Source organism: Lampris incognitus, chromosome 10, assembly GCF_029633865.1.
Source record: "Lampris incognitus isolate fLamInc1 chromosome 10, fLamInc1.hap2, whole genome shotgun sequence".
In the NCBI taxonomy this organism is placed as follows: domain Eukaryota; kingdom Metazoa; phylum Chordata; class Actinopteri; order Lampriformes; family Lampridae; genus Lampris; species Lampris incognitus.
The window spans coordinates 55,909,972-55,921,276 of record NC_079220.1 but is presented as its reverse complement, the minus strand read 5'-3'; the positions used below and the strand labels follow the sequence as shown (position 1 = coordinate 55,921,276).

The window sequence follows — 11,305 nt, the reverse complement described above, 5'->3', positions numbered from 1 at the left end:
ACTGGGGCATGTTAGAGGTGCAGTGTTGGATGGGGGGGCAGTTGGGGACTGGGCTTGTTAGAGGTGCAGTGTTGGATGGGGGGGGGTAGTTGGGGACTGGGCATGTTAGAGGTGCAGTGTTGGATGGGGGGGGTAGTTGGGGACTGGGGCATGTTAGAGATGCAGTGTTGGATGGGGGGGGTAGTTGGGGACTGGGGCATGTTAGAGGTGCAGTGTTGGGTGGGGGGGGGGTAGTTGGGGACTGGGGCATGTTAGAGGTGCAGTGTTGGATGGGGGGGGGGGTAGTTGGGGTCTGGGGCATGTTAGAGGTGCAGTGTTGGATGGGGGGGGTAGTTGGGGACTGGGGCATGTTAGAGGTGCAGTGTTGGATGGGGGGGGGTAGTTGGGGACTGGGGCATGTTAGAGGTGCAGTGTTGGATGGGGGGGGGTAGTTGGGGACTGGGGCATGTTAGAGGTGCAGTGTTGGATGGGGGGGGGTAGTTGGGGACTGGGGCATGTTAGAGGTGCAGTGTTTGTACTTGGGCATTGTGTGTTTGTGTGCACACCTCATGTCAGAGAAGCCAAATGAGCAGGGCGGTGCAGAGGAAAAGGGACCTCGGCGAGCATTAGAGGCTGGACTCAACGCAACACAAGTGTTGTTGTAAACGACGGCGGGAGGAACCGACGGAGCAGCTCATGACTCTTTCGGAGTCTGACATATGCATACAAACCCACCTACACACACACACACACACATGCAGGCAGACGGATGACGCCAGCGTCACCACAAGCCGTTTCCCGTCTGTATCGCCACATAGCGCTTCGCCTGTTAGACCCACGGAGCCATTCCCATGACCTCTGACCCCCCGGGCCGTGCATCAACGCCCTAACCAGGCAGGCGGAGGTAGACCAGACCACACAAGACTCAAATGGGGTCTGATTAAAAAACAAAAAGGTCAAACATGGGGGGTGTCCCAGTAGCGTAGTGGTCTATTCCGTTGCCTACCAACACGGGGGTCGCCGGTTTGAATCCCGTGTTGCTTCCGGCTTGGTCGGGCGTCCCTACAGACACAGTTGGCCGTGTCTGCGGGTGGGAAGCCGGATGTGGGTATGCGTCCCGGTCACTGCACTAGCGCCTCCTCTGGTTGTTCAGGGGGAGGGGGAACAGCATGATCCTCCCACGCGCTACGTCCCCCCGGTGAAACCCCTCACTGCCGGGTGAGAGGGAGCGGCTGGTGACTCCACATGGATGGAGGCGGCGGTGGAGCAGCGACCGTGCTGCCTGTCTGCAGTACTTCACAACTTACAGTCACTTAACTTTTGTTGTGTGTGTGTGCGTCTGTTATTTAAAACTGACCGGTCCTGCGAACAGTCCTGCCGGTACGAAGATGTCCCCCCTCGTCCTGTTGGGACTGTGGGAGAGTCTGCATTGATGCATGTGTGTAAAGCGCTTCACACGTGGGTAAATCCTGCAGTGCACTTTGAGAGAGAGAGATGCACTTCTCGGAAAAAAAGATTTGATGTTTTGTGCTGAGTTTTGTTTTTTTGTTTTTCTATCTTTCCCCCCCCCCCCCCCCCCGAGTACTTCCTGAAAGGGTCTTTGTGCCAGAAACAAGCTGCAAGGTAAAGGGGCTGAATGTTCAGCCAAATCCTTGGCTGCTCTCCCCTACGAGCTCGCCAGCTCCATCTCTCTCTATTAGTTTGTTTTGACAGGCCCTAGTGTAAGGGATCCTCTGCCAACGCAGTTTGTACCTTGTACAATGAGTCCGTCTGTGTGCGAATGGGCTCTTAATGTCGTGTCTGAGTCCCGCTGGATTGGTTCCCCAAGATTCAAGGTGGTATACACGGGTGTGTGTGCATTTGTGTTAATGATTGCAGTCATCTGTCAGCAGCTTGTTGGACAGGTGAGCAACCACTGCCAATCTCTCTCTCTCATATATATATATATATATATATATATGTATATATGTGTGTGTGTGTGTATGTATGTATGTAGGTCAGGTGAATGAGCCGTACTAAATTGTCCCTAGGTGTGAATGTTTGGGCCCTGTGATGGTCTGGCGGCCTGTCCAGGGTGTCTCCCCGCCTGCCGCCCAATGAGTGCCGGGTTGGGATAAGCGGCTGGGATAATATATATATATTTATATATTCTACTCACTCTTACTCTGTCTTTTCCTCTCATCATGCCCACTTGCACTGGAGCTGCTTAGCTTGCAGTACCCCTACAGGGCACAGTGTACAGGCCATGATGACCCAACAGGTTTCAGTCCTAGTGGGTCAGAAACTGTGGCACCAGTCAGCCTCTCTGTTCTGTCTCTGCTTCTCATACCTCTCCAATACAACTATATATACTATATATATATATATATAGTGGGGGGGTTTTCGGAAAGAGTCGATGGTGTTGATGAAAGTGCTCAACTAATGAGGAGTGGAATATTAAGATAGATGTAGGAACAAAAATAGCAGTACAAGCCTGTTTCGTGCGTCACACACTCATCAGCTATATAGCCAACTTGGCAGCTGATGAGTGTGCGACGCACGAAACAGGCTTGTACTACTATGAATGCACGCTTTTTCCCACACACACACACACATATATATATATATATATATATATATATATATATATATATATATATATATAATATGACAAGCTTTTTCCAATATTTTTGGAAAAAGGACGAGGAACATAAAAGCGTATGCTATGCTTCGACCGGCGTCACACACTCAGATACACGACTGTGAACTGATGTGCAGCTGCAGTAGTGCTTTCTCGCTTCCAGGGGTTGCAAAGGTCACTTTGTTGTTGCCTCTGTGTGTGTGTGTGTGTGTGTGTGTGTGTGTGTGTGTGTGTGTGTGTGTCTCCTGCACACACACCACATCAAAGACAGCCACTAGATCTCACTTTTTTGTACTTTAATGGCAAATACTGTACTCTCATGTATGGAGGAGGCATGTGGTAGTCTGCAGCCCTCCCCGGATGGGCGGCGGGAGGGGGGGGGGGGTCCATAAAATGAGCAGAAACATCAAAACCAATCAAAAATTGTCACTACGCAAGTAAATCCAAGACTTAACGTGTACTTTAACTTGGGTTTACATTCACTTCTATCCATCTCAGGTCTGGACCGGCACAAGTCTTTTCCCCTCATCGACAGCCGCCACTTGTTCATTTGGCTGTGTGGAGTCCTGATCTCCTACGTTAAACGATGCTCTTATTGTAAGTCGCTTTGGACGAAAGCGTCGGCTAAATGACTGGAATGTCATGTAATGTTGTTTTTCTGGACTTCCCGCTTTTGAATACGCAGCTTAAAATGGAACCAGTTTGCACATAGAGAGACACGTTGGGTCGAGAGCCTCGCTGATGTGCTGCTCCTGCAGCGTGACCCGGGCAAACCTGGAGCTGTTTTACGAACAGCTAGAGAGGACGAGTCTGCAGACCCGAGCCTGCCGACCCGTCACTGATGTGTTCAGGGGCAAGTCTGACGACAAACAACTCTGGGAATCTCTTCTTAAATGGACCGGAAGCCAACCAAAGACTCAGGGGCCGTTTAAACGGTAGAGTATCGTTGTGTTTTGGGGGCCTGAAAACTACAGCGTTTTCTGCGGATCGTATTCAAAACGCTGTCTGAACGCGGAGCTTTTTTTTTTAAAACGCAAAGGAAAAACTTTCCCCGTTTTCAGCAAGACCGCTGACCTTAAATACAGGAGTAACGTCAGTTCACCGGCGAAATTCTACCTGAGTTGCGTTTGTTCTCGGGAAGGCCTGGCTGCACAGCAGTTCGGCGGTCTGTTTTGCGATTATGTCATGCGTGAGTTCTGCTTGGATGGGAAAGGACCCAGTATCTGCGAAGGGGTAAGATGTTTGCTAGGTTTTTTTGTGCAGCCTGGGATTTGGTTTCCCATCGGCCGTTTGCCCTCTGCAGCGGGTTGATATCTAAAGTGCGGTTATTAGCGGCATCTTGGGGGTTACTTCTGGTGCAACTGTGATAAAAGGTTTAATGTCATCTGCGTGACAGAGGAAACCCAGATTATTTCTACAGATGGTGGCCCTGAAGGAATGACGCAAGGGCCCCAAATTCAGCCCTGTGTCACAACACACAAACTCGCACGTAGACGTGAAGGTGCATTTGAAAAGGCGTGTTTGCTTCAGTGGGTTGTGTGGCGAAGGTCGCTTTGTGCAAACACAGGTGATGGAGTACTCCCGTGAGAAACAGGCTTCTGTGTAATGCCGTACCCACGCCGTCTTACGGTGCGACGGTAAGATTAGCCCCGGTGGGCAGAGTGCAGTGTTGCACGCTGTTTTGTGTCAGTACAGAAGGTTAAGGAGGGGCTCTGAAACATGACTCAACACCTCGTGTTGGGTCTGATACAAAAGATGCTCGTTCCGTCTACACTGACACCTAACCGAGGACGGGAAGACCGTCTCTGTACCTTGTTGTCTGACCATATGATTGACTGGCTGGCTGGCTGCATGTCTTTCCACTCGTCAAACTAAGATAGTCTTGGTCTAGCTGTCTGTCTCGCTCTCTTAACATGCACACTCTCTCTGTCAACTGTCCATCTGCACGTTAGGAAGATTTACTATCGCTTTTTTTTGGTGGGGGGGGGTTCCCTCTTTTTCTCCCCAGTTGTACATGGCCAATCACCCCACTCTCTGAGCCATCCCGGTCGCTGCTCCACCCCCTCTACTGACCTGGAGAGGGCTGCAGACTACCACATGCCTCCTCCCATACATGTGGAGTCGCCAGCCGCTTCTTTTCCCCTGACAGTGAGGAGTTTCACCAGGGGGACATAGCACATGGGAGGATCACACTACCCCCCCCCATTCCCACAACCAGGACACATACCCACATTCGGCTTCCCACCCGCAGACACGGTTAATTGTGTCTGTAAGGATGCCCCACTGTCCACTTCTTTGTCAGTGTTTCTTTCAATCTGTGCACCTTTCTGTCTACAGGCTAACTATGCTGATTGTTTCGGTCTATCTGTATAACTGGATGAGTCTCCTTGATCCCCTGATTCCTTTGTCAAGTGGAGGGAAAGATGAATGGACAAGGACAGTCAACTGCTGCTCTCCTTCTCCATCTGCTGCTTCCACCTCATTTACAGTATTCCCTCTTTCCCCTCACCCCTTCCACATTGCTCTGTCTCACACACATCACACCGCATTCTTCATTTATGTCATCCCTGTTTCTCTTACTGTAGGTTTTGGGGGTTTGCAGTATGCCCTCTCTACCTCCCCCCTTACCTCTTGTCATAAGCTGTGTCAATTTTGTACAAATTCCCCCTCACAACACTGACACCTGAAACCCACACTATAGCCAGAGCCAGGGCAAACAATCAATAATTCATGGTGTACCAACGTTAACTTGCCGTCATGCAAAGCTTAGCTGCCTTAAAGAGGCCAAGGTCTGGACAAAGCAGTTGAAACACGGGCCACTAAAGCCCACACAACATCTAGATAAGAGCAAGGAACAATCGGCTGATGTGTTTTGCTGGCGAGGTGTAAAGGCAGGGGCAATTTTAGCAGATAAAGAGTCAGTCAGACAGTCATGCAGATATACACACAGACATCCACAATTTTCCCAGTTTCCTGAGTCACAAAAGCCACCACATTGTTTTCCTGCCCCTTTTGTTTTGCTACATAGACCTATAGAAAATGAGCTTTTTTAAATCCGTCATATAAAGCACGGCACTTCAGCCTTCCTTTAATTGGTTTAAAAATCATAAACAAGTTATTGCATTTATTGTGCGTGTGGTGCACACTAAGTCTGTTGGACATTTTGAATAGAGGTGTAACTTCCACCCCTTGTGGTTTTATGACTTATTGTGCTGTTGCACAGCTCCACCACCTGGCTGGATGAGGTGGCACACTATCCTGTCCAGCCAATCCAAATGAGATTTTATACAGTGAAAAATACACTGATCAGCCAAAACATTAAAACCACTGACAGGTAAGTGAATAACATCTCATTACAATGGCACCTGTCAAGGGGTGGGATGTATCGGGCAGGAAGTGAACAATCAGTTCTTGAAGTTGATGTGTTGGAAGCAGGAGAATGGGCAAGCGCAAGGATCTGAGAGACTTTGACAATGGCCAAATGGTGATGGCTAGACGACTGGGTCAGAGCATCTCCAAAACAGCAGGTCTTGTGGGGGTTCCCGGTATGCAGTGGTCAGTACCTACCAAGGAAGGACAACCGGTGAACCAGTGACAGGGTCCTGGGCGCCTAAGGCTCATTGATGTGTATGGGGAGCGAAGGCGAGCCCATCTGGTCTGATCCCACAGAAGAGCTGCTGTAGCTCATGTTGCTGAAAAAGTTGATGCTGGCTATGATAGACAGGTGTCACAACACACAGTGCATCACAGCTTGCTGTGTATGAGGCTGTGTGGCCACAGATCGGTCAGCGTGCCCATGATGACCCCTGTCCACTGCCGAAAGCACCTACAATGGGCACGTGAGCATCAGAACTGGAGCTATAGGTAAAGGTGGCCTGGTCTGATGAATCACGCTTTCCTTTACATCATGTGGACGGCCGGGTGCGTGTGTGTCATTTACTCGGGGAAAAGATGGCACCAGGATGCACCATGGCACCAAGGCAAGCCAGTGTGATGCTCTGGGCAATGTTCTGCTGGGGAACCTTGGGTCCTGGCATTCATGTGGATGTTACTTTGACACGTACCACCTACCTAAACATCGTTGCAGACCAAGTACACCCTTGCACGGCAACGGTACTCCCTGATGGCAGCCGCCTGACGTGGTTTTAATGTTTTGGCTGATCGGTGAAATGTCAGGGAAACAACAAACATGAACTGTCAACACACATAACAAAGTCAAAAAGGTTATTGCGTAGTACTGTAACTGAGTACATTTTCATTTCATCCGTCCCTCTACCTTCTCTTTACATAAGGTGAATGGGGTGAACATCGAGGGAATGCGCCACGCGGAGGTGGTGGCCTTCATCAAGAACGGCGGAGATGAGACCAGGCTACTGGTGGTGGACCCGGACACAGACGAACACTTTAAGAGAATGGGAGTAGTCCCCACAGTCTGCCACGTCAAAGGTAAGACTACACTACCCAAAATGCACTGCAACACAAGCAACTTGTGCGAAGATTGTGTTGCGTTTGTGTCACGTTTTTTACAGAAGTGCTCATAAGACTAATGTTTGTCTGGTGTGATCCTATTGCTTCACCTGGACTTCCTGTTGTAGACTGAGGGCAGAGACTTGTCAACAAAGTCTACACACTATTAATTTGTTGTATCACACTAAGCTGTGATTAATTTATCTCTTACTGTTTAGTTTATGTTTAGAAGGAACATTATGTCAGTGGTAGAAGAACGCAGTGCGTTTGCTATGAAGCCAACAGAATGTCCGTGTTGACTCCAGAACATTAACTGAGGATTCCTCCAGTAAGATGTTATACCGAGGATTCCTCCGGTAAGATGTTATACTGAGGATTCCCACAGTAAGAGGTTATACTGAGGATTCCTCCGGTAAGATGTTATACTGAGGATTCCTCCGATAAGATGTTATACTGAGGATTCCTCCGGTAAGATGTTATACTGAGGATTCCTCCGGTAAGATGTTATACTGAGGATTCCTCCGGTAAGATGTTATACCGAGGATTCCCACAGTAAGATGTTATACTGAGGATTCCCACAGTAAGATGTTATACTGAGGATTCCTCCGGTAAGATGTTATACTGAGGATTCCCACAGTAAGATGTTATACTGAGGATTCCTCCGGTAAGATGTTATACCGAGGATTCCTCCGGTAAGATGTTATACCGAGGATTCCTCCGGTAAGATGTTATACCGAGGATTCCCACAGTAAGATGTTATACTGAGGATTCCTCCGGTAAGATGTTATACTGAGGATTCCTCCGGTAAGATGTTATACTGAGGATTCCTCCGGTAAGATGTTATACTGAGGATTCCTCCGGTAAGATGTTATACTGAGGATTCCTCCGGTAAGATGTTATACTGAGGATTCCTCCGGTAAGATGTTATACTGAGGATTCCCACAGTAAGATGTTATACTGAGGATTCCTCCGGTAAGATGTTATACTGAGGATTCCTCCGGTAAGATGTTATACTGAGGATTCCTCCGGTAAGATGTTACACTGAGGATTACTATGGTAAGATGTTGTTTCCATCTATCACTGTTTTTCTTACCTCACACATTGCATGTCCCTGACTACTGTCCTACAGACTATGATGGTCCATCCATGTCCAACGGCTCCCCAAGCCCACAGGTCAATGGCAGCTCCACCACGCAGTCCATCAGGTCCACGAACTCTGACCTCAGCAGTCAGGGCAACAGCACACAGGTAGCAATGGGAGAACTGGTACACGTGTCGATGTATAGATGGGGGATAAGAGAACTGGTATACGTGTGGATGTATAGATGGGGGATAAGAGAACTGGTATACGTGTTGATGTATAGATGGGGGATAAGAGAACTGGTATATGTGTGGATGTGTAGATGGGGGATAAGGGAACTGGTATACGTGTGGATGTATAGATGGGGGATAAGAAAGTGGATGAGAAGGTTTTCGCTGTACACGCTGGGAAGGCCCATGTGGGGGGAAAAATGTATGTGTGCAGGTGGGTAATAGACAAGTTTTCTTTGGTCAAAATTAATGTTTCTCAAGGGTGTCAAGGTAGCGTAGCAGTCTATTCTGTTGTCTACCAACACGGGGATCGTCGGTTTGAATCCCTGTGTTACCTCTGCGAGTGGGAAGCTGGATGTGGGTATGTGTTCTGGTCCGGGGGCCTGTTCGGGGGGGGGGGGGGCTGAGAGGAATAGCGTGATCCTCCCACGCACTACGTCCCCCCGGTGAAACTCCTCACTGTCAGGTGAAAAGAAGCGGCTGGCGATTCCACATGTATCAGAGGAGACATGTGGTAGTCTGCAGCCCTCCCCGGATCAGCAGAGGGGGTGGAGCAGCGACCGGGACAGCTCGGAAGAGTGGGGTAAATAGGCGGGTACAATTAGGGAGAAAAGCCACAAAAAAAAAAAACGAGTCCACCCCCCCCCCCAATTGTACCTAGCCAATTACCCGACTCTTCCGAGCCATCCCGATCGTTGATCCAGCCCCTCTGCAGACTACCACATGTCTCCTCCAATACATGCGGAGTCGCCAGCCGCTTCTTTTCACCTGATAGTGAGGAGTTTCTCCGGGGGACGTAGCATTTGCCCCACCTGACCAGGACACACGCCCACATCCGGCTTCCCATCTGCAGACACAACCAATTGTGTCTGCCCCTGACCGAGGCCTGGTAGACGAACTGGAGCTGGTCCCACTGCTCCTAGCTACACAGCTAGAATGGGGTAAATGCAGAGGAAGAATTGCCCCACGGGGATCAATAAAGTGTCCCTCTTTGATGTCCCTGTGTCTGTCTGTCTTTAAAGCTGGCGGACGATGAGGGTAGCCGTCTGCTGGACCCATTCGCTGAGATCGGCCTGCGCCTGAGCCCCACAGCAGCCGAGGCCAAGGAGAAGGCCCATGCCAAGAGAGCCAAGAAGCGGGCACCCCAGATGGACTGGACGATGAAATACCAGCTCTTCAGCAATTTCTGAGATGCTCCCCCTTTTTACAGATCCTTCGAAGAGCCACAGACGAAAAGAGGTGACTTTAGATCTTGGGTGGATACGGTTTTGGTGTGGGACACGTTCTTTTTTTTAACCCTCACAGAACCAAATTCCCCTGGAAAAACAAGCATCAGACATTAAGCAGGAGACGGGAGGAGGACGCTTTACAAAGGGTTATAATAATTCTTATGTCCCTTGTAGGAGCCTTTGAAAAATACTCGTCTCCAATTCCTTCATCAGAATACAACATCCAAAGATTTGTGAGTGTCCCACAAAAGCTCTGTTGACTTCCCCTTCCTACTCTTCTTCGTGCACTTTTACAACAGGAGGAAAAGCGCCTCAAAAAGCTAAACGGATTTTTTGAAGGGTTGAGAGTGTTGTTTTTACTAATTGCCCCAAAAGTTCTTCTCATTGTTCCTAAACTGCTCGCTTTGTTCCTCCCTAAATCACCCCAGGCTCCCAGAGACGCCTCTCCTGCGAACACATATTGGGATTACAGTTATTTTTACATTCGGGGGGGGGGGGGAAGAAACTGTATAAACAAAGCTCAAAGAAGTGGTAACCCTGAAACATGGACTGCATTTTGAGAATTTTACGAGCACTGTGACTTTGATGATTGTGGACTCTTCGGATGCTATTTTGGCCCTGCCAGTCACACGGGGCGGGAGGGGGCGGGCGGCCTCTGCTTTTGTACAGACATTCGCGTCCCTTACTGCCTGAACAAACAAGAGTATTTTCATTTTTATTTACCGTTCGATCATTTGATATTGGTCAGCGGTCATTTCCTACTTTCGGTCCGCGATGTTTCTCTCTGGCCTCTGGCGCCACAGGAGGCCACGTGTATGAATGTATAAACTTCAGCTCCTACCGAGCCCCCAGCTGCCGTAGCTCAGATCAACCCCGCTTTACTCCAACAGAATGACGCTCTGTATGCAACTCCTAACGTATTTATCCCCAGTTAACCCTTCTTTATACTTAAGTTATAGAGCGCCGACACGCAACGCTTACATGAACACAGGAAACCACCACTAACAGGGAATATTTCAACAAAGACTCATGCAAACTGGAACCAAACTGGAGCAAAGAAGCTGGCCGAGTGCTTATTATGTACAGCAGAGGGCGCACTCACTCCGTAAACGGAGGCCTTCACGCTTGGCTGTGAAACTTGAACACAAACACGTTGCCAAGGCAAATATAGTAGATGTTTATGTGGACACTGCTTTAGATCTGCTCCCTTCAGTGACGGCTAAACTGAGATGAAACCTTACGGACAGAAGCAGCATGGGCAAGACTTCTCCCTCGTGTCGTCAATGGCTAAGAAGGTTTGAATAGTAAGACATTTGCTCGTTTGACCGACTCCAAAACAAGGACGACGAGGCAGAAAAGCGCCTGTTGGCAACGCACACGAGCGTAGAAAGGAAGCTTGTGTAGAAGTATGCAAAGAATCTCAACGCTAACTGATTTGTGTTACTTGTCATCTAAGCCCCGTTCCAGTGGACATCATCAGGAACACGTAGAATTCGCCTTTACAGTCACGGACTGAAGTTGTCGGACTTCACCATTTGTGTGGTCGGCGAGGCTCGTTCGGGCTTGTCCGTCAAACTACATAAGTAAGCACAATGCGGGACTCAAACGCACACCGAGTTTTTTTGTGACAACAAGTTGGGCGTCTATGTGGTTTTTGTTGTTGACAAAATTTAAAACGAACGACAAAAGTGTTCTTAAA

At 49.0% G+C, this 11,305-nt stretch overlaps 1 protein-coding gene across 1 annotated transcript in view; it reads left to right on the top strand.

The window, feature by feature from the left end:
• Positions 1-10,101, top strand: part of LOC130119600 (Na(+)/H(+) exchange regulatory cofactor NHE-RF2) — a 59,689-nt gene extending 49,588 nt beyond the window's left edge. The window contains exons 4-6 of the mRNA XM_056288149.1: positions 6,892-7,045; positions 8,196-8,314; positions 9,400-10,101. Coding sequence (XP_056144124.1) covers positions 6,892-7,045; positions 8,196-8,314; positions 9,400-9,567 — 441 coding nt within the window. The 3' untranslated portion in view covers positions 9,568-10,101. The remainder of the gene's footprint in view (positions 1-6,891; positions 7,046-8,195; positions 8,315-9,399) is intronic.
• The last annotated feature ends 1,204 nt before the right edge of the window (positions 10,102-11,305 follow it).